General features: G+C 36.5%; 1 protein-coding gene across 2 annotated transcripts in view; it reads left to right on the forward strand.

The window, feature by feature from the left end:
* Positions 1 to 2,517: 2,517 nt before the first annotated feature.
* The window catches only part of LOC306854089 (cell adhesion molecule DSCAM-like), a gene marked incomplete at its 3' end in the record, with an annotated part of 148,811 nt that continues 124,040 nt past the window's right edge, over positions 2,518 to 27,288 (forward strand). For both annotated transcript variants that reach the window (XM_079391900.1, XM_079391901.1), the window contains exons 1-3: positions 2,518 to 3,201; positions 20,684 to 21,001; positions 21,984 to 22,130. In XM_079391900.1, the coding sequence (XP_079248026.1) occupies positions 3,159 to 3,201; positions 20,684 to 21,001; positions 21,984 to 22,130 (508 nt within the window). In that variant the 5' untranslated portion in view covers positions 2,518 to 3,158. The remainder of the gene's footprint in view (positions 3,202 to 20,683; positions 21,002 to 21,983; positions 22,131 to 27,288) is intronic.

A 27,288-nucleotide genomic window follows, 5' to 3' on the forward strand; every position in this document is an offset into this window, starting at 1 on the left:
CAGAAAAGAACAGTGTTTTGTTATGCTATTTATACATTTCAACTAAGTAACTTTAAGGATAGGAGAATAAATTGACATGTACACTGTAAAAATGTCTGTGATTTTAACGGTTAAAAAAAACTGTCAAAATTCTACAGTAAAAACCTGTAAAATGGTTAATGGTAAGTTCCTGTAAAATTTACAGGGAAAACCCGTAAACTGACGTTCCCAGAATTCCCTGCGTTGCATTTCAAATTTTGTTTGAATTTGTTTTTTCTTTAAAATAACTATGTTTCTTAGTTTATTAGGGTTGTATGCTACATCTAATGTTGTTAAATTAATGTTTATTGAATATTTCAGTTTAATAAGTCTCACTATGATGGTGTTTAGTGCTTGTGTGAATGACACTGCGCACCTTCTATATATGCTATTATTTAAAAGCTGCTTGTGATGGGCTTTGGTTCATCGTGTGACTTTCTCATCACCACCTGCATTTGGTGGTTATCAGTGTATTTCAAAGATACAAAACAGATTTCAGTACTTCAATAGGTTGGTATATTAACATTATATCAGTTAATGAAATTACGGTATTTAACTGTAAATTTAAGTTAAAACCTCAAATGTGTTACGGTACGTGTGGTTGAATGAATAAACGAAGAGCGCTCGACGAGAGAATGAAAAAACAGGAATCTTTTTTTAATAGGCTTCAACTCAATATTACCATTAAACAACAAACATACAATCTCAGACAAAGACTAAGGAAAAACTCAGGACTTATAAAGGGACCTACCAAACGAGGAAACCAGATAATTAACTCAAGACAGGTGAACAGGATGAACGATGATTAACTAATGACAGGAAAAACCAAATAAGGGCAAAAGGGAAACTGAACAGAAACCAAACCGTGACAAAATGTTCTTACTGTATTTTTTACTGTAGAATTCCGGTAACCACAGCTGCCAGTTTTTTACTGTAAATTTTACAGAATTTTTTGTTACAGTGTACTTGCAAATTTATTAACAAATATTCAGTAGAATGTCTCTTCAAAATAAAGTGTTTCTGAAAAATGTATAATATGTGTATTTTATTCTCTTGTGTTTTACTGTGATTTACTGTTGCTCTACTTTTTCTCTTTGTATTGAGACACTTCTCATGTCCCTGTGTTTTTGTATTCATCTGGTTAAATCTCCAGATTGAACAGATAAACTAATGCAAATATTTTACCTAAATAACAATGTATAATAATGTCCAACAATTGCTTCAGTAGTATGTTGAATAAGATTTCCATTTAGGTGATCTCCAACATGCATATGACCATAAAAAAATTAATTTTATGCAATCCCTTGTGGAAGAGCAGAGAACGCAACGTATTCATACTTCTGTCCAACTGAATGTTTGCAATAGTGTTGTAGTGTTGCATAACACAAATACATTCAAAACAACAAAATATGTTTTGCACACATCAGAAGAACATGTTTTCCAAACAGCTGAGTTTAGAGAATTGGTATCTCATGAGAACAAGAGATCCTCTTTGTCGTGGAGATGTTGTAATAGAAGAGAGGTGAAGTGTTGTTTTAGGGCACATGTGTGCCATACCTACAATGTTTTCCAACCAATGTATTTTTTATCAGTCTGCTAGATAACAATTGTACAGGTACCAATTCATAGGTCTACATGTATTTTTTTCACTTAAAATTATGTTTGTTTTTTTCATAAAATTCAAAAATTATCTTTGCCCCTGCACTTTCTGTTCAAAATGATGCTGTGACATTTCCAGAATTAGAAAGGGTTTGATCTTTCAGACATCATGTTTTTGTTTTATTTTTTTCCTGTTGAAATGAGGTAAGTTTATTTCAGTTATTATGAGCACGTTCATACTCGTCAAATACGTCAGTTCAACTGCTTTAATTGTTATAAACGAATAGAGTGATAATAAAAAAAAAGGCAAGAGTACTGACTGTACATAACGTCGTGTGATCAGATTAGTCAGGTGAGCATATAGTAATATGGCGCAACGACCAGCAGAGACGATTTTCTTTCGTACAGGCTAAACCAAGAAAGCAAGATTTGTGGTACATTCTGACAGGATTTTATTTTAGAACTTTGTATACTCCTCTGAATAAAAAGGCAAGTTCTAAATATTTTCCAGAAGAGAAAGGCAGTAGGCTACATTCTAAATGTGTTTATCTGCTAAAAGTGTATTCGGTGGACTCGGAATGCTCCTCAAACCTAATGCACACGGACTTCAACACGATAAAAGTACTCTTTGGTTGAGAAGTTTCATTTGAACTAACCTAAAAATGCTAGGAGAAGGTCGTTGACACACGGCTAACAAAGATTCTTGAGATTCTCGCGCGCTGAACTCTTTCATACTAAGTGCGCACCTGAAATAGGTGTGTCCTCCCCATCCTTTAGCCTTCAGAGGAGTGTCTCGGCTCCTTTAAGGCAGTGAGCAGCGAGCCAGGCTGTGGAGGCAGGGGAGAGAGAGAGAGAGAGAGAGGGTTATTCTCTAATGCTCTGAGGCAGAGAGGGTTAGCAGAACATGAACCAATGCGATTAAAGCGCCACGCAGGAGGAAGATGCGCCTGCTTGCAGCCTGCTGGACGGCGAGAGGTGCTCACGAAGATGGTCTGACTCTGGGATCTCACCTTTGTTCCTGCCGCTTCAGCTTCTCCGGACTTTCTTTCCATTCCCATTTCTGATTAAAAATCTATGATTTACTCTCCCCTGTTTAGTTCCTTTTCTTCCCTTTTTTTCCAAAATACTTGGTTCCCCTTGCTTTAAATGACACATTGAGCGGCACCGTTGCTTTTTCTTTGAAAGTTTTCTTTCTCCTCCTCATCACCACTTGCTCTGTTGAAAGACGCTCCTGAATCAGCATCGCACCTGCATCCAGCATCCCCCCTGAAGCACAGCAGCATCCGGAGAGCATCTGAGCTTTAACCAAGACAATCACACTATACATCCGCACATCCTTCATGCGCAACGACCGGGCGCAAAAGCACACACATAATACGCACGGTGGAGATCCGCTCAAGTCGCTGGCACAGGCAACCTGGACTGGCTTTTGTTTTAACCTTACCGTTGGCATTCTGAGTGGGAGATCAGGAAAAAGCAGTGGACAAAGTGTGCGGAGTGAAAAGAGGAAAATCTAGCTTGGGGATTGAACGCAGCGGGGCATGTGGATATTGGCATTTCTCTTTCTCCAGAGCATCCTGAATGGTTAGTCTTTATTTTTTCTTTCTTCTCTCCTATAATTTCTAACTTCATTTACTCTCATCAGGACATTCTGGAAAGGTGTATGCAAATTAATTTTGAATGTTGTCACGGGTGGTCACCTAGGCTGGGAGACTTTCCAAATCATTTCTAAAAAATAAATAAAAAAAACACCTTATTAGTCACATTATGGTCTTGATGATGCCAGCACTATATAAGCACTGCGTACTGCAAAAGCTCCCTATAATGATTCCTGTGTGCACACACAGGGGCCTCCGGCAGGTATTGCACAGGTTTCTTGTCGGTTGTTTTACGCATGGGGAGATGTTAATGAATGTGACCTCTTGTTTATCACACCGAGTGTTGTAGAAGCTACTCTTCCATGAGCTTTTCGTTTTCAATAATGTTGCACATCCTATTTTAAAGGTCTTATTTATTTATTTATTTTCTTTTTATCCACAATGACTGACGTATTTAATATTGGTTATGTGTGCTGCGCCCCCCTCCATCCCTGTAACTGTTTTAAATCAACTTAGTTTAATTTAATTATGGATGGCAAGAATTTGCTTAATTGATAAAGGCTTTATTTTTTTCAGTGATTTTAAATAAACTGAGGCATCTTATTTAATTGGTTTATTAAATAAGCACAATCATTTGATGGCAGATAATTAATGCTGTGGATATTTAAACATTTAAGATGGGCACATCAAATGAAGTTATTACATCCAGTTATTTTTGTAACACATCCCTGTTGTGCACTTGAGCCTCACAGTGGGTGGATAGCAGTGGGGAAAAAAAAGCCATTTGTTTTATTTAATTTAATCCTTTTCATATGATAAAACACAAATCATACAGCTGTATTTACAAAATCTATCATATTGTTACTTACTCTGTTTTTCAGATTATGTGTTTGTTTTAAATAGCTCGCTGACCATGCTTTCTAAATTGCATCTCTAATTTGAGACTTTTTTAATATGAAGCCTCCAAAAATTAATCAGTGATGTAAAAATCATTAAGTAAAAATAAAAAAGATTCATAAGACAAATGCAGGGCAGTAGCTGAAAAATACTACACAACGCCTTAATAGCTGTGTGTATGTGTGTGTGTGTGAGGGACTGCGCCTGCGTGGATGCATATGTGTGCAGTGAGAAATTTAAAGCCGTCTTTATAATTTTTTTAAGGCCAATTGTGCCTTAAGCATGATTTTTCCTATCTTTCTTACCTGTTTTTAATTATACACCTTCGCAGCCGGTGTAAATAGGTGTGATTTGGCTAAACTGGAGAGATGGTCAGTAGGTGCAAACATGGAAGGGTGTGTACGTAAGGAGGGAGTCATGGAGGGAAAAACAGAATGAAGCGAGATGGGAAAATAGACTTATCTCTTCCAAAAATTGCAGACAGACAGACATTGTCGAGGGAAGGTTAGTGCATGATGCAAAGAAAGGAACAGAGACCCGTGCTTTGAAAAAAAAAAAAAGGTTTGAGGATTTGATGTAAAATGGCTATTGGGCAAACGCTGGCACGAGTCCTCAATGTGAAGCTTTGAATGGCAGTCATTTTGAAACGGTGAGGATGTTACGAAAGCTCACCCTCAGAAAACAACAGATATAATCCTCCTCTTCGGAGGAGGGAGATAAATACACCCCTACTCTTGCTGTTTGAGCTCCAAACGCGAAGCTCTCCGAGGCATTTCTCACTTCGGGCAAATATGAAATAAAAAATATTGAGATGTATTTTGTAATAACTTTGAATTGAAATTGCGCCACCCTGCCTCAGCTGAAACTCATAAAAGAGCAGTAAGAACTCATCAGTCACCATCGCCCAGCAGAGCAGACAGTGAAATGAGATGCTCTAGCTTGCTGGATGTGCTTTGGCATTTTTTTTTCTTTTTTTTCCGCCGTTCATGTATTCTTATCAAATCAGCACATATCTGATGAGTGAGCTGTCTTTAAAAATGCAATTCTTCATTTTAAATTAGCTGTTGATATCTTAATATGCTAATTTATTAATTGTGGAAAAGTTACAAATATAACTGCCTAAGTAAGATTGGTTCTGTGTCCTTTTGTACGATCTAAGAATAAACAGCCTTTCCTTTATAAGTGGCCACTTCCTCATCTCAGAAAGCAACTGTATTCTAGAAAATTCGAGCCTGTAGTCTGGAAGGTTTATCACATGCTGCTTGGCCTGTCACTATGGAAACGTCTTTTATCAGAGCCATAGTCGTGTATCAAATAAGGCCGTTGTGTGAACGAATGACCCCTGATGTACAATAAAAGGCACAGATTGAAGAGGAATCTTATTGGTTTGAATGCTATTTTATTAAGCAACAATGTTTTTAATAATAAATATCACATCAAAATTAAATTGAAAAAAAAAATCCTGTTAAGACTTTAATTTCAATCATTTATGATTTAAAAAAAATTCTAACTTTTTAAGAGATGGTGTTTTTAGTTATATGTTATATGTGTACCTCATAGAAGAGGTGGAGATAGAGATAAGTTGCTGCAAAGGGAAGCTTTCTGGATCTTTGAACTTACATCTTTATTTCCTGAGGGTATGAATGAAGAACTAGAACTCTTGATTTTTGTAAAAATTATTATCATTACTATTTTATTTTCTCTCTCTTCTTCTATATCTGTTGTATTTGTAATGTTTAATCATTCTTTGTAGTTGTATACCTGTAATATTCTGCTATATATGTGAATGATTAGACTTTCTTGGAATTCTACTTGTGATAATTGAATCCAGCTGATTGTCTTTAATTGCTGACCTACTTAAAAGGGTGAATGTTGTTTGTTAAGTTAGCACTGAGGATAGCAATGTGCTGAAACGTCTGCTTGCTTGCTCTCTCGCTCGTCTCCATCTGTCTAGCAGATATTGTTTATTTTTTTCTGTAATATATAAAAAGATACTCTACAACTGTTGCAAATAAATGCAATTGCTGTAACCAAAAATATAGCTGATTACAGAATATCAGCAGGAATGGGAATGCTTTGCACCTTGATTTACAGCAAAACAGATTTGAGTATAAATGAAGACACAAAAGCTGCTTGGGACGAGGAATGTAACCGCCTCAGATCTGTTACTCGAAAATTATAATCCGTCACTTGTTGTCCACAGAAACACATGCAGGCACGACGGATTATAATCTAAATCCTGTATTAAAACATGCTGTTGTTACCGGAGATTATACAGTCCTGACGGTAACTGTTATACTAACAGAATTATACAAACCATATGAGTCAGAATAATGACTTCATTTCATGTTTAACTGGGATTTCTTCAAGAGTCTAAGGAGAAATGTGAGGAATGATTTGAGTACATTTGGCTGTGTGGAACTGTGTTTGGTGGGAGTTAATCTATTGGGGGCAATTAAGGCAGTTTGCTGATTAGAGGCCCATCTGTTCAAGTTTGCTAGACAGTCCTATAAGACCTGTGCCCTGCAATCCTCTGTTACCTATTTAAAGATTGTGCGTTAGTGTCCTTAACACACGCAAATGCACACAGCATCTTTTTTTTTTTTTTTTGCTCATTTTGTTCAGTTGTTTACTAATGCAATTCATGCATTAGATGCTTCAGCTTCTGTGGTTAAACAGGATATTTTCATCAAGACGAGACTTTGAATGAGTCAAACCACCCACTGACTTTAATGTTAGCCACCGGTTGTCTTTGAATAAGATTAGATTACACAGTTTTTATGCATTTACTTAAGGGCTGTAGACTTTTTTTTCCCACTTTAGGATAAATGAAGGATTGTAATTTGAAGTGTTGTTGATATCAGTACAATTCCACCACTACATTTTTTTTTTTGAATGAGCTGTATTGCTAAAATTGACTAAATTTGTTGACTGAGAAATCTATTGCCGTAGTCTGCTCTTCAGAGGACAAACATGTTTAGAGGTCATTTTGAGGACAACATGGAAAAATATTAGTCCTGTCTTAGTTTTATTCATTAGATATGAACTGTTGTTTAATTTGCTATAAATTAATTCCTTTCTTAATTATTTTTATTATTCGAATAATATATTGTTATTTTTATTCATGCTGCTATAGATACATTTAAATAGCTAACACTATATATCGATTCTAATGAATGCAAATTAAAATAAAAAAAAATATTTATTATTTAGTACATTTACAGGTGGCTGCAAAATGCAAGTTTCTCACCTATAAAAGCTGTAAAGGTCTAGAAAAAGTCTGTCACTAAAGTATTTTTCTTGTTTTTACAGTGAAAATATAACATTGATTTCTTTGGAAATTATTAATTGCATAGTTATCTATTTTCAATCTACATTTTCTGTTTTTATCAACACCTATTTTAGCTTACACTCAAAACATTCTTAAAATCATAAATTATTATTATTATTTAACAAATGCAATATAAATCACACAATTATAAGAGTTATATCGCATAAGGTTGTATTTCTTTTTTCCTTCTGTAACAAAACATAGCTGATTCCTTTTTCTAATGGGCAAGGATTATGTAATAATAATAATAATAATAATAATAATAAAATCCTCCTTTTTTAAGGCTTAATCCTTCCAAGATTTGTAAATGACATCTGCCTAATATCCATCAACCAAATGGATCGCTCTGTCATCAATGCCATCTGTAAAATAGCATCATATCTCCAGTATGCATTTCTCTATTCATGTGATTTCTCTGCACCCCTGTCTTGTTATTTTTCAAATGAGACCCAGAGAGAGGCTGAGGTATCTCTGACCTAGGTGGGAGAAAGTGACAGGGTGACAAATGACCAGAGCTTGCTTTCTCAACATTGTGATATATTTTTAAACATGGCATAGACTGTAAGATGTAAGACCAAGTTGGTGGTTGGTATTTTTAGCTGCCCCCTTTCAGATCACTGTCACTTTTGCCAGATGTCTGCAATTCGTTGTATGTGCTATGTATGTGTGCACATGTGCATTTGATATAGGATGTGTACATGCATTTGAACCAGCCATGGTACTGTCTTATTAATTTCAGCATTATTTATATTGTAATGAAAATATAGCTGTAGTATCTTCATCACTGCACTGCAAAAATATCAGTATTAGCAAGACAAGACCAGGTCTTGATATGATTTCCACATGTCCTTGTCCAAGATTTTACCACTGAAACAATAGTTTCTGACAATATACCATAGTTACTATAGTTTGTGTTACAGCTGTAAAATTATAAGGGAAGCAGTGTAAGAAGCTTTTTAATCATTTTAATTCATTTATTTGATAACAGTTTTCTGGTACGTACGTTACCATTCATTGTTGCATATTGTTATTATACCTTTTTATGTCACATAATTATTTTTTCTTAGCTTGCACAATGGATAGACATCATTTATTGTTTTTTAAATAATTGAATGCACCTTTCAGAATGATTTCCCTGTTAAATCACTGCATTTAAAACACATTACTGTCCTTCAGTTCGTAACAGCTGTCTCAGCTCCAGAAAGCATGAAGATGTTGCTTTTTGATGTGTGTTTTAGCAGTTAAATGTCTCATTAGAGCGGCAGTTGCCTGAGGTTTATTATGTGTTGCTCTCTCTCCTCTATCAGCTGTTCCCCACAAGTGATTATGCTAATTGCTGTTTGATCAGATGATTAAATTATAATTCGATTAATCCAGGGTACTAAATGCTCTGAATATATTTGTGTCTGCTCGGTTGGCTGGCTGGCTGGTTGTGTGGAGCAGCGGTCTCCTGTCACCTTGCTAGCACACATGAAAAAAAAAAAAATAGAAACGTGACAAACTGAAATGGGAAAAGAAACAGTCTGCAGAGAAGAGGGCTGGGGAGGGGTGCACTGTGTCCTTCCTTTCAGAAAACACGACAGTGCTGTAGCCTACAGATGGACATGTACCACTCTGACACTAAAATCCATTTAGATAAATGGCCAGGTCCTATATTACCTTAAAATGAAAAGGGAAAGAAAATAAATATTATTATTGTTATTATTAATAATATTATTTGCATGATATATGTATAATAGCATTTATCAGTTGGATTATATATATATATATATATATATATATATATATATATATATATATATACATGATTGTAATAGGATTGTAATAAATTGATTATACCTTTGTATCAATAAAACTGTTTTTGTACTGGATTTAATTTTAGGTTTAGGTTGATTTTTTAAAAATTATAATCCAGTTGTTATTGGACATTGCTGCATCAAATGAGACTGTAATGTTCCTTTGCAATACAGTAATAAGTAATTTATTTATTAATTTATAATGTAAATGTGTGGCAAATTGTGCTTAGTTCTAAAAAATACACATAGTTAACTATATTTAATGCATTAAGTATCATTAACTAACAATGAGCATTGCATTTGTTACAGTTTTGTTTAATCTTTAACCTTAGTTCATAAAAATGCAACTGTTCATTGTTAATCTATGTTAGCTCAAGTCCATTAACCAGCATTAAATCATGCAACTTTTCATTTTAATAATGTACTACTAAATGTTGGAATCAACAATTAACTAAGATTAATAAATGCTTTATGAGTATTTTTTATGTTAATGTTAACAAACAGAACCTTGCTGTAAAGTGTTACCCTTTATTGCTTATTAATTTCTTAATAGTAAAAAGCCTAATACTAATAATAGTGATAAATTGATTCATGCTATACCATGGCTCTGTTTTCTGTATTAAAGTCAAAAATTTACGTTGCAAAGCAAGCTGATGTTACGAGGTTAAAATTTTCACTATGATCTCTTGCTATTTATCAGTTACCCTAGTCACTTTTAAGTCATTAATGGTTGCTGCAACATATTGGCTATATTCAGAATACCACATACGACCATACCTTGTCTGCTATAGGTGGTAATGACATGCTACATTTGCTACAGCGTGAAATCTGCAACAGACCATGTTGTATTGTACTGTATTCCACAATGCAATGTTCTTAGCTTGACCTTACAATTAAAGTGTGACAAATTAACTGTAAGTAATATTAACCATTTTTAAACAGAATTTTCTTGACTAAATATTTGATTGGACTGACAAGTTTTAAGGCGTTCTTACAGTAAAAGTCATTAAAAAACAATATTTTCTTAATTTTTACGACACGATAACAGAACACTACTTAGAATATTAAACATGCAATTTAAGGTATATTAAAACAATGTAGCACAATACAGTTTGAAACATTAAGTACTACATATTGCGTACTGTTTTCACATGATATACTTGAATTTGAGTCAAACTGGATCTGGTGTAGAATCCAGGGCCCGTCTTCATAAAACATCAACATCTTAAGAGTTCTCCTAAATAGCAGTAAAAGTTCTTAGCTAAGAGTTTCCTCTTAAAACCTATTCACAAAGCTGCTGAGACAAACTTTTACTAAGGAATAGAGGGAAGTCTTAAGCTAAGAGTAAGTGCGGGGTTGACCTCGTTGCTACGGATAATGTCAGCATGCTTATATGCACACAGTGATTGGCTGATAGTCTCTGTCAGAGATATATTTATAGAAATGTTGTAGAGTGCGATATTATGTTGCCATATTCAAATAAAACTTTATTTGATCATATATGTTCAGCTAATTGTTAGCCTCTTACAAGTGTGCTTCTCATAAACAATTAGCGGATATGCATATAAAAAGCCAGAGTAGAATAATCATGGCTGATAGTAAAACAAGCAAACGTAAAAGAAAACCAAACTGGACGCAAGAACAGCTGTTGCTTCTTGCCTAATTGGTTAAAACAAGGATATAATCAAAGGAAAATTTGTAGTTGGGATAACCTCCAGAATCAAAAGCTCATTATCGTCGAATGTTTCTAAAATGTCTACGTTCCGAGCCAGATTGCTGGCAACAGCCATTTTAGCATAGCTTGTGGTTTGGTCTTAGTGACGTAGGAGTCCTCTTCTCTACTCCTAACATTTCACAGATTTAGGAGCTAGTTTTAGTGCTAAAACGCTTTTTGAAATACGTTTAGAGCAAAAATTTAGGACTGACACGCCACTAAGCTTTTCTCCTAAATCAGCGAGTTATTAGCTAGTTTTAGCCTTAAGATGTTTTGTGAATACAGGCCCAGATCTTTTCAACAAATATTTGCCAGCAAATTTGCATTTTAGCAAAGATGCTAATTTATTTACAAAGGTGTCATTAATCACTATATAGCATATTATTAGTAGAGATAATGAAATATTGTCTTACATTGGACCTCAGTAATGACCAGGTGTACTGAGATGTGGACTGTGATGTTTGGCATCGTTGTGCCGCAAGCGCACACAGCTAACCGAGCTGGGCATTAGCCTTTGCGAGCTCAAATAGACGGATGTGTACAGATGCTATTGAAACAGACACCTGCACCACGAGAAAGACAACACAGAGGAAGTCTTTTACTGAATCCAGAACAGTTTTACATGCCAAAGAGGGAAAAAAAAGGCACTATCCGGAGATGCGCTGACCACAATGAGGGTTCTTGTTGAATCTCTCTCTGGCTCTAGTGAAGGCAGGATGCTTGTTTGTTAAGATGCTCTACATCATTATGAACCGTCAAGGCAGGACGGCCTCTCTGGACACCGGTCTCATAGACTTTCCTTTGAGCCGTTAGATAGAGGCTTCTCTGTATGTTGACAGAGGAGTTTTGACTTCCCACTGAAGAGCTTTTGTATCCCCTAATTTTGATTCCCTCTGCCGCTGTCCAATAACAGACTCTTATTTAGGAAGCGCCAAGATTAGAAGTCAGATTTTATTGATTTGACACATTTTCGTAAGACTTTACTTAAACTCGAGAGGCAAATAGAGCTAAAAATCAAGCTAATCAGCTAACATTAACCAGACACAGTACAACTACTATTCAGATAATTCAATTAATCATTGGTACAGAAGAGTAAGAGAAAGTAACATGGTACAACTCATGATGCCATGTTTTCTTCTGACATACTATGGCTTTTTGGACATGTGCCATGTATACAGTCACAATGTATTCAGACACCTTCAACATTTCTCACATTATCACAGTTTATTTGCTATAGTTTAGAAAATGTTAATAAAATATGACAAGACCAATTTGACTCTAAAAGTCAAGAGCAATTTGTGAATCTTTTACATCTTTGTCAAATAGTTGGCTAATTCATAAACCTACATACATTCTGATTTATGCACTTTCATACGATCTGCTTATGCCCCACTAAGAGTTAGGTTAAGGTTCATGCTCATTATTTTAAATAATAATTAATTATTATAAATAATATGTTTTCCGACTGCACGAAATTGCAACTTTATAAAATAATTATGTTTTGTTAATATATTATGTTTATATTGTGATGTACATTCATGTCTAACTGATTGTCAGAAAAGAAAAAAATTGTATGGGGGACGTGGTTCCATGCAAAGGTTGTTGATTTGTTTTTGAGATGTGAGTGTTGCACACAAAAGTGAAGCCAGATGCGCTTACAGAGGCAGAGAAGTCTGTCATTTTGATTAAAACATTCAAATTAAAAACAAAAAGGAAACATAGAAACATATGCACAAATGAATTGTTCTCAATAAGATCTATAACAGGCATTTAGAAAACATGCCGACTTTAATGTAAACTCCTCTTTAGGCTGAATTTACAGCATTAGGCCTAATGCACAGATTTATATCTACATTTAATGTATTCATTTAGCAGGCGCTTTTATCCGCTGACTTATAAATGACAAATGCAACAAAAAGCAATTCATCCTAAGCAGGCAATAACATAAGAAGAACTAATGCAAATTTTCTTACAGAGAGAACTAAGAAATAGTAAGCACAGGAGGAATTTTTTGACACCGTGAAGTGCCCATGGAAAAGATGAGTTTTTGGCCATTTCTTGAATATTATTGGAGATTTGGCTGTCCAGATAGGGTTCAGAAGATTATTCCAGCATCGAGGAACAGTGAACGTGAATGTTTGTAAAAGTGATTTGTCTTTCTGTAATGGTACCATGAGGTGCTGCTCACTGACTGACCGCAGGCTCCTGGATGTAGAGTTCGTGGAGGTAAGAGGGCCCGTGGCTGTTCTGTAAGCATCAACATTTTGAACTTGATGCGAGCTGCAACCGGTAGCCAGTGAAGAGAGGTGTAAAGTGGGCTGTTTTCAGCTCATTATAGACCAATTATGCTGCTATGTTCTGTATAACTCATAGAGGTTTTATGGCCAAAAGAACATTGCAATTGTCCAAATATAAATGGCACTGCATTCCTGGACAAGGAGGTATGCAGCATGCTCAGTTAAGAAAGAAGGACTTGATTTTCCTGATGTTTTGCAGTGAAAACCTGGGTGACCGCGCTAGCAGAACCTGTTTTTACCAAGTGCGACATGTTCCTGGATCAACATCTTCTGTTGACCCTGGAGCAACATTGTGATTAACCAATCAGATTTGAAGAAGCAGTTTATAGTTTTTGTGAAGTTTAGTCTTACAATCAGTGTTTGGTGCTTGTACATCAGTGTCTTTCATCTATCATTTCCTCAGATTTTAGGGGTTAAGGTTAGGTTTAAGTGTAGGGATATATTCAAGGCTAAATGTTTGGATTAAAATAAAATATGTTGACCTAGGAACACATCTAGCTCAGCAAAATCAGGACGTGCGACCGCGCTGACATTACAATGTGGTCTTCGATGCTCAGCTGGTCACTGAAGATGATTTAAAATGAGATGGCACCGATGTCACATTTCTGTGATGTATGTCACCAAAGAGCTCTGATGACGACACACTGTTTGATCATTGTCTGGATTCACTAGAGATAACGAGGATGTGTGTATTGTATTTATTCAGTTCCGCTAATGATCCCAACAGTTTCATAACAGTAAAAACTTCTCATGTAATCTTGTAATGCTATGTAATGCTGTATTGTGTCATGAAAATACAGCTGATAAAAAATATGGAACCTGCTTTATTGGCGTTTAAGTTGTATAGGCTGAACTTTATTTTTGTATGCAGGTGCAGTAGCCTACATAAAGTATTGAATGAAAACTGTTGCTAAATGAAAACATCTCTGGTTTTCTTTGCCAAATATCACATCTAATCTGTTATAAAGTATGCAAACACCGTGTCCGGCTCCACGTCTCTGTTTTCAGCTCCTCTCCTGAATACAAGCATCAATTCTCGCTGATCAGTTAAATCCATCCGAACACACCTTGAGACAAGTTGTAACATCTAAAATGTTGAAATGTGGTTGTAGCTCATTGTTTTAGTGTCTTGATATACAGTGCTTATTAGAATTAATTCAAAGGTATTAAAGCGGTTGTGCTTGTCTTCTGTGCATGCACTAAGAATGGCTAGAAATGGATTGGGCGTGTATTGTAGTGTGTAGGTTAAATGAATTTGATAACTGTTAATTACTTATGGAATTAAGTGATACCAGCCAGTAGCCTTCAGCTGCAGCTCCAGAGATCCTACCTAACACTAGCAATGATAAATATTATCTTGCTTTACTTGACTAAGTGACTTGCCTTAATAGATTTAGCGGTTTTTGAATATGGAAATGCTCAGATTGAAATTGCCCGACTAACAGCCTTGTTCGTGCCATCAGCTGGGCAAATTCAGACATTAAAGTCAACAGCACTTTCGTTTTCCGATCTCACCCTGCTGCCAAGTCGGCTCTTAACGAGCCGCTCACGTTCGCTCGTTTAAAACATGACAACGGGAATCAGAGGCGCACCGCAGGGCCACACTCGGCGTGCTTTACCCTTCGCCGACATCAGAGAGCCGATCTGTCTGCACATATCACAGGCGAGCAGACGGCAGGCCTTTTCTCGTCTGTCATGTCCTGCTTAATATTCATGAAAGCAAATTGGGAGACAGTCATTTGGCAAGTGCTGCAAGTGCTAAAGCCTGTGGGGGTTGTAGGAGAGAAGTGCATACTCACAGTGGCAAAAACCCTGTCCCGCTCGCCCCTACCTTGTCCTGGGTCCACGTCACCCATCCCTAGCCGCTCCCTTCGGCACCTTGTCTCGTCCCATCTCCCCCTCCTGCCCCAAAAACCCAAAGCCCCCCAGGCGATGTGTTGAATGCAGCCTTAATTACCCCAGGTCCCTGACAGAGCCTGTCATTGTGAAGCAGATATCCCATGATCCTGCTCAGCACTGACAGGACACACAGACCTGGCAAAAGCAGCAGCTCAACATTGGCTCAGACAGAAATCACAACATCTGTGAAGTTTTAAACAGATCATGCATGTGGAGCGTTGTATGGTCGCTGGACTGTAGACAAGGAACAGGCTGTGTGAGGTATTGCAGTGTGGAAAAAAATTAGGTCTTATAATTGACCTACTTTGTGTGTGATTAGTTGCATAAAAAAGCACTGACAACACCAAACTATAACTCTTCACATTCACACAGGGTGAAAGGCTATCGTCTTGTACTGTGCGCTGAGACTAATATGTGACAAATTTAGATTTTTGAATAGGTGTTTGATGGAAACTAGTTAGTAAATAATCAAAATCACAAAACTTTCTTATTGGCACATTCGAATGGTACTCGACAGGCATTGATTTGTTCGTTTATTTGTGGTGGTAGTGTTTGCCTCATCAGCATTGATTGCACCTTTGCTCAGATCAAATGCATCAGTGGTGCCGAAAACGGTTCGGTATGGCTGATTAGACAGTTGAAGATAATAAATGCTGTTGTGTGTGATTGACTAGTCACCCTAAATTTGAGTCAGTGACTAGTGTTCTGGCTGTTATGTTCTTTAAATGAATATATAATTGTTCTTTTCTTACCATCTTACAGATTTTTTATGATTTAGTAATTAATATTGCATCTCAAGTTTGCCATTAGCTTCTAAGGAACTACCACATAACGCATGATTCATATCAAATTGTAATAATTTTCTGACCCTAGCTAATGCAGTGTTTGTCAAGCTAAAGTAGTTGAACTATAGAACAGCTATTTGTTGTAGTTACCAAAAGCTACTAAGAAGTAGCTAAATATGTTAGATCCATCAGCAAGGAAATATCATTTCAGATATAATCGATCCAATGACAATTTATAACTTATACAGCTTTACGGCACAAAAACAACTATGGTCTTCTAGGGTCATCTAAGATGTACTGATTTACTAATGACTTTCTAATGCTACTGTACATATGAGAGAGAGGGAGCTGTTAATAAAGCATTTGTTCTCTGGAATGAATGGCCACCATCTATACAATGACTGCATGTTTTGTAACAAATACTGTACTATGATAAAAAGATACTTATCTTATTATTAAATATTGTTGTTGTTGTTAGAAATGTTTATGGCCAGCGATTTTTCTCAATTCACAAAATTGTACACTATCCATAACCCTTTTTAGCTTAGTGATTTCTAAAAAACTATTAGCATTACATTAATAGGCTATTACTTTAAATTTAAATATTGCAGGCGTGGAGGCTAAAGTGGAAAATTGTGAGTGTGGACATTTCCATTCACAAATTTTAGTAGATCTGACACCTTCAGTGAATTTGGGTTTAAACAAGGAGTGGATATTCTCTTTGAGGCCTCTAGATTCTGACCGGCAGTCTTTGCCTCTGGCGTAAAGCTCATCTCCTGGTGCTCTCAAAGCCAGCACTCTTTAGCATGCTGTCAGTACGGCAAAAAAAAAAATATATATCTTAGATTCTTCGATTCTCATTTCCACTTTGTCCCTGTAACAATATGCTTATGAAGCACAAAACAGAATCTAAAACTGAGCTAATTTCCCAAAACTATAATTAAGGAAATCCTCCACCCCAATATTCTGATTCTCACACACACAAAAAAACTTAATTGTAAAATTATACACTAGCAAAAGTGCTGTTGTTTCACGTCAACACAGCCTTGTTGTGTTTTTTTTTTTTTTTTTTATTAATCAGTGGTTTAGTTGAGTGAATAATTCAATGACTCGCTCCTAAAGATAGTCAGTTGTTGGGCTTTTCTGGCATGACAAGGTAATATTCAGCAATAGCTATTCTAAAATCACCACCACTAATGCACAAACTAATTGTAAGTATTTATATGTCATGGTAATATTAATTGTTATGCATTTCTTTTATGACTTTCAGGTGGAATGTGACCTGTACATTTTTTTATTTTTTTGAGGTATACTCAACTCTGTTTGGTTTTAGCTTTTGATGCCGTCTTATTTTATAACGGAGAAATACTGAATGAAACATCAAACGGTACTTTCAAACCAGTCTGTAAACCTTGCATGTGAAATTAAATCAATATATCAGAGCATCTCAATTTGAGTACATACATGTGCCCTGCTAATATTATGAGTGTGTGTGTGTGTGTGTGTGTGTGTGTGTGTGTTTCTGAAATGCCCTACTAAAGTCACCTTGGCTTGGTGTTAGCCACTTTCCATCAGGTGCAGCCCACGCCTCAGGTGACATGACATTAAAGGCCTACAGGCAAAGCAAGGCCCGTGCATTAGAGTCAACTGCCATCCCAATCACTCGCCCTGCCCAAAGAAAAGGAAGAGTAGAAGTATTTGATGTACAGACCTTCAGATGAGAGGAGCAGTTTAATATTGAATAGAGTGCGGTTTATCTTCCAAAGCTGTACCCAAAGAGAGAAAAACCTTGGTTAATTATGAATGCACACAATACATTATTAAACAGTGTCACATTTCCGTCTTTATGGTTCATTTCATGAAAAATTATGACAATTATGAATTTTTCCTCTGGGTTGCTGAGTATTAAAGTACTGTTTTCTTGTTCAAATGTGGTGCCCTTTCAAGAAGGATTTGATGTGACTTCTGTTTTGGCAGCGGCTATTTGCACTTAGTGTAAATAGTGATAGACGCTATTTACACCAAGTGCAAATAGCATATTTTTTTAGTGACAGGTGCTATTTACACTAAGTGCAAATAGCAATGGATTCTATTTACACTAAGTGCAAATAGCAATAGATGCTATTTACACTCAGTATAAATAGCAGTATTTTTTAACGATATGCTATTTACACCAAGTGCAAATAGCTATAGATTCTATTTACACTGTTAAAATAGCAATATTTTCTGCTATTTATACTACTTATTGCAAATAGTGGCAATTATCTGCACCTCAGTATTGTAGTACATTATAAAACAGTACACAATAATAACGTACTGAGTGTAAATTATAATTTTAATTCAAATTTATTAAATGGATGCCACCTTATTGGGACAATAAAGCCCTCCCTACACCTACCCTAACCCTACCCGATACTTTATTTTCAACTTTTTGATTATTTCCTTCATTTTTATTGAAAATAAATGCCTTTCTGATGCGATATGAGATTTGAAAAGGGAGAAAAAAATGTTTGGCAAAAGGTGGGCTCGAACTCGGGTTGATCACATCAAAAAGCATGCACCTTACTATCTACGCCACTGAAACTGATGTTGAACTAACTTCTTTTTTTATTGTTGACTAACCCAATCACACATTAGTGGGCGGAGTTAGTGTAAATAGCCTTTGCCAACAAGATGGGCTATTTACACTTAGTGTAAATAGACACTTCGTTCTGTTTTTGGACTTAATTTGTAAAGAAAAATAGACCCCAAACCTTTAAGAGGGCTATCTTTTCAGAACAAGCACATCCATCAAACATTAGATGTCATGAATTAAAATAATGTTTCATTTGTTTTTAACTAAATAGAGCATTTTAAGGTAATATCCTTAATGGGGATATGTGTTTATTTGGGTCAATGACTTATATAATAATAGTAATAATAAAAAAAAACAACTTATGGTCGAATTGAACAAATGTCTGAAGTGATATGAGATACATGCAACATATGCCGAGTGGTGGTTTGTGAAGACTGGAATTGAGAACCACTGGTCTGAGGAATCCGTTCATTGCTGTAACCCTAAAAGCCAGCGTGCCAGAGGGTTAAATAAGCATTTTTGTATTCCTGAAGCCACCGGGATGGCACTGGGGCTTGGGCCCATCGTCGCTGCTTGCAGCTGTGTTTGTATTTTTTTTTAAACAAAATTTGTGAATATTTATAAATATCATTAATAACCTAAATTAGCCTAGCCTTGCCAATTAAAAAAAAACCATTATTTGACTTACTGACTTTCACCTTCAGTCATGAGGGTTTTGCTTTTAAGTTTGTTATTTTGTTGTTGTGTTTTTATTTATTTATTTTAATTTTGAATATATCTGTATTTTAGTTGCACCACATGACTTTGATTTTACTGGCATGTTTTTATGTATTTATTTATTAATATTATTAAGCAGTGAAGTTCTTTGATTTATTTTTTCTGAAGAAATAATCATTTAATGAGACTTTTTCCTCCGTAATTAAGTCGCTAAGAATAGTAGACAAAGAAGAGCATCATGACTTGACTGACCATTTTTTCTGCCGGTGTCCAAGTGGAAGATACATGGTCTACTCTCTGCAATCTGAATATCTTAATTAGGATTTATTCATTTGTAGTGGACATGCATGTAATTTAAATTTCTTTTACATCAGCAGGTCTTTATTTCATTACGAGAAGCCAAACTTACAGAATGCTTGTCTATTAACCGACATACCCTCATAAATTCATCAAGTGCCAGATGATTAGTGCAGAATGTGTTGAGTTAGGTAGCAAAAAGTCTTTATCAGTCCTCTTGGAATGAAGATCCACAATGATTGCTTTGGTTTACAAAAGAGTGAGCGAGCAAATTCTTATTGCATAAAGGCCAGAATGTTTTCACACTCTTTAATATCGGAACAAACACTCCGCCAAGCCTCTCGCTGGCAAAACAAGATATTTTAACAGATGGTTGCTTCAGCATGCCACTTGATGAATGGTACCATATGCCTCAGATTGCCACAGTAAAGATTATCACCATTACGAGCGCTTGTTCGCGGGTTTCGTTTGTTTGCTTGTCTGTGTTTGCTCATCAAGCGTGCCAACAACTGGAGTGTTATATCTGAGCATGTGGGCGCACATGTGTTTATGAATACACGTCGTCTTCTGTGTGTGCCTTCTGCTTTGTGAGTGAAACCCGCTGATCCTCAGAAAAGGTTGAAACTGCTGCAATTTGAAACCTTGTTAGAAATTTATGAAGTGCTAAAATGTTTTGTCCTGAGGGAAAACACTGCCAGCTGTCACTGGTGAGCCATTTACTGCCAAACGGAGATTGGTGCTCAGATAGGACCTGTGGCACAGCATTGAAGAGATTTTCATCAAGACACAAGATAAATTTGGCAATTAGCTGGAAGTCATTCAACTTGAACTTTTATTTGGTTGCAGCAGCATAAATGGCTGCCCACTGCTCCGGGTGTGTGTTTACAGTGTGTGTGTGTGTGTTCACTGCTGTGTGTGTGCACGATGGATGGGTTAAATGCAGAGCACGAATTCCGAGTATGGGTCACCATACTTGGCAGTATGTCACTTCACTTCACTATAGTTGTATCTCCATATTAAGCTGTAACAGAAAATTATAGCATCAAAAAAAAAAAAGAGATTTCACTTTTACATCCAACATTAATGTGTCTCATTAATGCTTCTTTGTCCATATAAATGTACTCACTCGTGCACTCTTGTCCTTGTCTTTTCCTTTCCAGTTTTCGGTGAAGATCTACGTTCCAGCTTATATTTTGTCAATGCATCTCTGCAAGAGGTAGTGTTCTCCAGCACCACAGGGGCACTGGTGCCGTGTCCTGCCGCGGCCGTGCCCCCCGCCGCGCTGCGCTGGTACCTCGCCACCGGGGAGGAGATCTACGATGTCCCAGGCATCCGCCATGTGCACCCCAATGGCACGCTACAGATCTACGGCTTCCTGCCATCCAGCTTTAGTAACCTAATCAATGACAATACATACTACTGCACAGCGGAAAACCCATCAGGAAAGATCAGGAGTCAAGATCTACACATCAAGGCCGGTCAGTCAGCTCAACAGAACAAAAATAAAACAAAAAAAAACATGGAACAAAGGAATACACAAAATGTATTTTTTTAAATTATAATTATGGCATAATTATTATAATTAATTGAACTCTTATACAGCAAAAAAAAAAAAAAAAAAAAAAACACACAGGTTTCCGTGATTTATGGGGACATTCCATAGGCGTAATGATTTTTATGCTGTACAAACTGTATTTTCTATCCCCTTACCCTCACCCTACCCTAAACCTGCACGTCACAGAAAACTATTTTAGATTTTTACATTTTCAAAACACTTCATTCTGTATGATTTAGAAACTGTTTTCTTCTTGGGGACCGAAAATGTCAAAAATTCCTGGTATAACTATCCTTGTGGGGATAGTGTATTTGGTCCCCATAGGGAATAACAGGCACACACACACACACACACACACACACACACATACACAAAGAAAACAAAGAAAATCAAGTTTTTAACATATAAACTAACCTTTGAGTTTTTTAAATTACCTACAGCTCAGTATTATATATTAAAAGTGCTCGTAGTTGTGCTTCTTTGACAGCTCTGAGATAGACAGATGAAACACACTGAAATATTAATGCATTTTTTGCTTAGGTCAGTCATGTGTGGAGAAGACAATGCTGGAATTTGGGTCATTTTTTGTGGTCCATTGTGTATTCTCTCTCTTTCTTTAGCTATCTCTTTTTGTACATTTCAGTCACCTGAAGCAACCATCAAGTCGTCTGATTTTTAATAAAAATATTAATAGCACAATTATATACAATACATTTTATTAAAAGTTTTATATTACACAGTTACTAATGTGTTTACTAATATACAGTCCTTTTACTAAGATACATATACAGCATTTACTAATCTATCTATCAGAATATGATTAGTGTATACATTCTTAAAAGTCACTCTTTCAGTTAGTATTGTGAACTTGTAAGAATGAAACACCTCTTTTCTCTTGACCGCAGTATTCCGGGAGCCATACACAGTGCGGGTGGCTGATCAGAGAGTCATGCGAGGGAATACGGCGGTCTTCAAGTGCATTATCCCGGCCTCAGTAGAGGAGTACGTCAGTGTTGTATCATGGGAGAAAGACACAGTCTCACTTGTCTCAGGTAGGGCTGATCTCTCACATTGCTTTTGATAAACTTGCGAGATTGTAACAAGAATTACGAAAGCCTTCTTTTGCCTTTTTTTTAATTCCCCGGAACTGCCGTTCACTCTCTAGCATTAAATTTGTGTCTTGCTGAAACAAAATGGGTTGCTTAGCATATTAATATTGATCTGCCTCAGCTGTTTCAAAGTAGTTGAGTGCTTTACTGTATGGTATATGTTCGTTTCAACTCTTTGATTGACTAGTACCCTCTGAATGGATTTTGCAGGAATGGATGAATTTAGGGAAAGTTCAAGTGTGATTTGTGGCTATAGAAATGCAAAAGCTACTGTAAAGTTTATCAAGCACTGTACATTCACTAGATATTTGAAGTCCTTAGATTCAAAGATATGCCTGGCAAATAATCTGGACATGACAGACGGTAAACGTCTTGTACCAGAGCTTTTATTGAGCTTTGAAAAATCCATTCTCTCACCAATCAATGTACATCACCACTTATGACTAGCTGACAACATTTCCATGGTAACACTCTGATAGTAATTGGCCAGTGTGGTTGGTGAAATATGGAATACTATGCAAGATATTCCTCATACCTTTATGAATGGTTCTGCAATTACATGGTCAGTGTCATTTATACAGATAAATTTGATCTGATGCAGTCGCAGCACATGCCAATATCAACCAGTGTGCAAAATGTCAGAAGCATTAGACCTATCCAGTGCTCATCCCTCGCTAAATATTTAATGATGAAGGACCTCAGACGTGTGGCTGAAAGCTCTCTGGCATGTGAAGCTGAAGAATTGTTTACTCTTGCAGAGAAGTGGGCATTGAGATTTATATGCTGGAATGTGCCTGTGCTTCATTCTTTTTTTTTTAATCAACCAGAATTTGAAAATAATTGTTGGTGGTGGTGTGGTCAGCATGACAATTGGCTCTTTGGGGATTAGATATAGTTGTTCATATACATATTCCAAAATTACACATGTATTTCATAAAATACCAACAACAAACAAATGTACAGTCAGTATGTTGTGTTGTTACATCAAATGCAGGTTGTGAATTCAAAAGCATTTGCTTGAAGTGGCTGTTAACCAGTAGTTATTAGGCTAATAGCTGTAGGTATGCTGCCGTGCAAAGGAAAAGCCTGTAACTTTGATTTATGTCAAAAAATTAGTTATTGATATTTTTGGGACATTCAAGACATCCTTTATCATGTACATAAGTATCTTGAGTCAATTTCGTTGTTTTTATGAGAAACTAATGGGTCGTCTCAACCGTAACTTCAAAAAGCCCCGGAGAAACCAAGGCAGAACACAGTATAACACCAGTAACGGCTCTTTCGCTTTGTTTGGAACGCTCAAATTGAGTTACGGCGTTTGTTTAGTCACGTGTCAAAATGAAGTTACGGTGCCGGCTTGGAGTTATACAAGTACTCGGTGTTCTGCCTTTTTTTACTGTCCATTAAAGTCTGACACATTTTAATTACGGTGTAGACAAACGAATTAGATTGTTATATGGAGCTGTTTGGTAGATCGCAAAGTACTATAAAGACCAGACACCTTGGCAGCAAGACATAATCGTGAATAACCTTTAAAGACTATTTTTTCCCTCTTTGTAATGCAGATTATTCACCAGGCTGTCACTTCTAGTTGGATGCGAGTGTATTTGAATGCTGTAGCATGTAGCATGATCCATCATAAAATCAGTAGCCTAACAGTTCGCAATTAAATCCATATCCTACCTTTTCTTGTAACCCGATAAAATCAATCCATAGCGCTGAATGTCGTTAGAGATGTTTAATCCAGACGCATTTTTGAGCAGCCACAAGTCGTTCTTTTAGGTTAGGCTAGGCCTATTTAATTCAAGTCAATATAAGCAATTATGCTATGTCTAGAATTATTTTACATTACTGAGCATAGAAAATAAATTGGTTGCAAAACGGTATCCACTCACTTGTTTAACTTTTAGTCAGCTTGTTACGGTCAAAAAAATTAATAAATTTATACAGTCACATTACTATATGCAATAGCCAATTTGAGATAGCCCATGATCAGAAGATTTTATACAGGTGTTACTATAACGATTTTGTAAATCGTGATCAGCAATCAAATTTGATAATATGGAAGTTACTGCCTTTTGCCTTGGCGTGACTTCTCATTTTTTGTAGATAAAATCTAAAATCTTGCCAATATTAATTTAATGACAGTAATGATAGATTTGGGATTTCAAGTTTAATCTTGGGTCTGAACTTGACCTTCTGCCTCCACGTCCCAAAAGGCCTCCTCAAAACTAAATGCTGGTCATGATTTAAGAAGAAGCAACCCTTCACATTGCATTGCAAACTATCAGAGGTCTGCCATTTTTCTGGTCTAAAAAGCTAACTTTTAAAATCCAGTGAGTTCTTGGTGGGTACAATCAATTCCAACATATATTTTTTTCACATGGAAATCATAATATGGGAGAAATATAGGCTGTGGAAATTTGAAATTCTGCATTTTCATAGACGTACACAGTGCTATCAAGGCACATTACTGGTCACCCCATCGCTCCAAAACTGCAGTGTGAGGCATTTTGTTTTCTTGTCCTCGCAGCTTTTTTAATGTTAAATCCCAGATGTAACTGGATGTGTTTCTTCAAATGCGGATACATATTTTGCACCTAAAAATAAAATTAACAGAATTTAAAGACATTTCTCAACCTCAAACAATGGATCACAGAAGTATTCTTAAAAATCTGACTACAACTACTTCACTGGGGGGAAAAATATACAAATTTTGCTTTCTGAATCCCTTAGTAGTCATTTTCTCCTTTGAAATTGTAAATCAGGATTGCCACGTAAAATACTGTACATCAGAGCAGAACGATTGTGCTGTTAGCATGAAGCATTCGATCTATTTTCCCTTGTCTGCTTAGCATAAATCAGTATTTGGAGTGGACGCGCGAGCTATTCCGGCCCTATAATTCCGGCTAACACTGGAGATTGTCCCACAAATCACAGAGAAGATGAAATGCATGATTACAGAGTGGGACTTGTCTTAATTAATGAACTGTGATTGAAAATATAATTACAATATGAATTACCTCTCAAAATAAAGACTGCTCCCTAGTCATTTGAAGCGAGGGCCTGTTTTAAATGTGAATGAACGGGGCCTAATGATACTCTAACTTACCATTAACCTGTCATGCATTTTAAAACGGACCTTTCTGTGTGCGCTTTCAAATTCATGGCTGTGGATCCGTCCCCTCCCGGCTTTTGATAAACAATTGACAGCTCTAATAAAGAGATGAAAGGCTGTGCAGGTGAAAGGGCCCATGTGTGTGCGTTTTTGAGTGTATCTTCCTCTTTGAGTGTCCAGAGCACGGAACAGGTCCTAATGCACCTTGCAGGCTGTTTTGTATGTATTTCAGGGATTTGACTACTGAATATTGATGGTGGCCGTATTTCTTTTGTCATCTTGTCTGCATGCAGACCTTTTATCCGTTGGTTCACCCATTTGATCTTGTTTTAGTGACTGAAGGGATGCAATCAGCCACTTGGATGAAACATAGAATTGAAGTCAACATGAAATTAAAATTAAGCCTGTTTACTTTTATTATACACATTCCCTGTTTTACCATGAAAAAAATGGAAGGTTGTAGTAGTCGTAAAAAATGTAACAGTAGTAATGTGCCTTAAAGGGATAGTTCACCCAAAAATGAAAATTCTGTTAATAATTACTCACCCTCATGTCGTTGCAAACCTGTAAGACCTTCGTTCAGCTTTGGAACACAAATTAAGATATTTCTGATGAAATCCGAGAGCTTTCTGACACTCCATATACAGCAAAGGGTCCTACCACCATCAAGGCATAGAAATATAGTAAGGACATCATTGAAATGGCCCATGTGACATCAGTGGTTCAACCGTAATTTTACGAAGCTACAAGAATACTTTTTGCGCACAAAGAAAACAAAAATAACGACTTTATTCAATGATTTCTTGTCTTCGTGGACAGTCCTCTGCCATTATAGATGTATGTGGATTGCATTTCTCTGTACGTAAATAAGGTGAAGCGCATGCATTGATAATGGTGGAGGACTGTCTCGGAAGAGAAGAAATCGTTAAATAAAGTCGTTATTTTTGTTTTCTGTGCGCACAAAAAGTATTCTTGTAGCTTCGTAAAATTACGGTTGAACCACTGATGTCACATGGACCTTGCATTTTAACGACGTCCTTATCGTGGTAGGACCCTTGCTATCTATTGAGGTTCGGAGAGCTCTTGGATTTCATCAAAAATATCTTAATCTGTGTTCCGAAGATGAACAAAGGTTTTACGGGTTTTGAACGACATGAGGGTGAATAATTAATGACAGAATTGTCATTTTTAGGTGAACTGTCCCTTTAAGAAACGAGTTTCCTTTTTTGATGACATCAACAAGCCCTCTAATATTTTAGCCCCTCCCGTTTAAAGTCTTGTCATATGGGCTACACACATGAAAGAAATGTGTTTTTGATTCTGACCCCTGTTACTCAGATCGTTCAGAAACTGACAGCTCCTCTAATATCTATACTGTACGCAGCTTGTTGCATTCGTGCTAAACTTTGGTCCCGCTATCATTTTTTACAGCGCTTTGCCTTTGGCTTTTCTCATTACAGTTTGCTTCATGGCCGCAGAAGTGTCCCTCTCTCATGGCTGACATTCACTGACATTTGTCAAACCATTAAGCTCAATTCACTTTCCCTTCCAGCGCGGTTAGAGGGGAAATCACAGCCACATGCACTTTACTTATTTAATGGTCTGTTTCTAATGGGTCTTTGCCGTAAATATTGTGAGTTTGCATTTGCAAATGCGTTGATGAGTTAATCTTTTAAGGTGCCGTTGTGGATTGACGATTAAGATGCTAACTGGATAATGAATGAATCATTTCAGCCATGGTACTTCAGTGTGTCAGTGTTTTAGCCAGTGGGAATGCATTCAAAATGCATTGGTTTTGAGCTCAGTCATTGAATACAAACTATGCCGTCTGAATTAGACTTTTAATATATTACTTAAATTTGTAGGACATTCCTTTCCCAATATTTATTTTAAAATATATTTTAAAATAAAGTGAGTGGTGCTTGAGCATACATAATGTGTAATGTATTGCTGTTTGGTTGCCAAGGTATTATGGATGGTTGC

The sequence above is a fragment of the Barbus barbus genome, assembly GCF_936440315.1.
Source record: "Barbus barbus genome assembly, chromosome: 34".
NCBI classification, from domain to species: domain Eukaryota; kingdom Metazoa; phylum Chordata; class Actinopteri; order Cypriniformes; family Cyprinidae; genus Barbus; species Barbus barbus.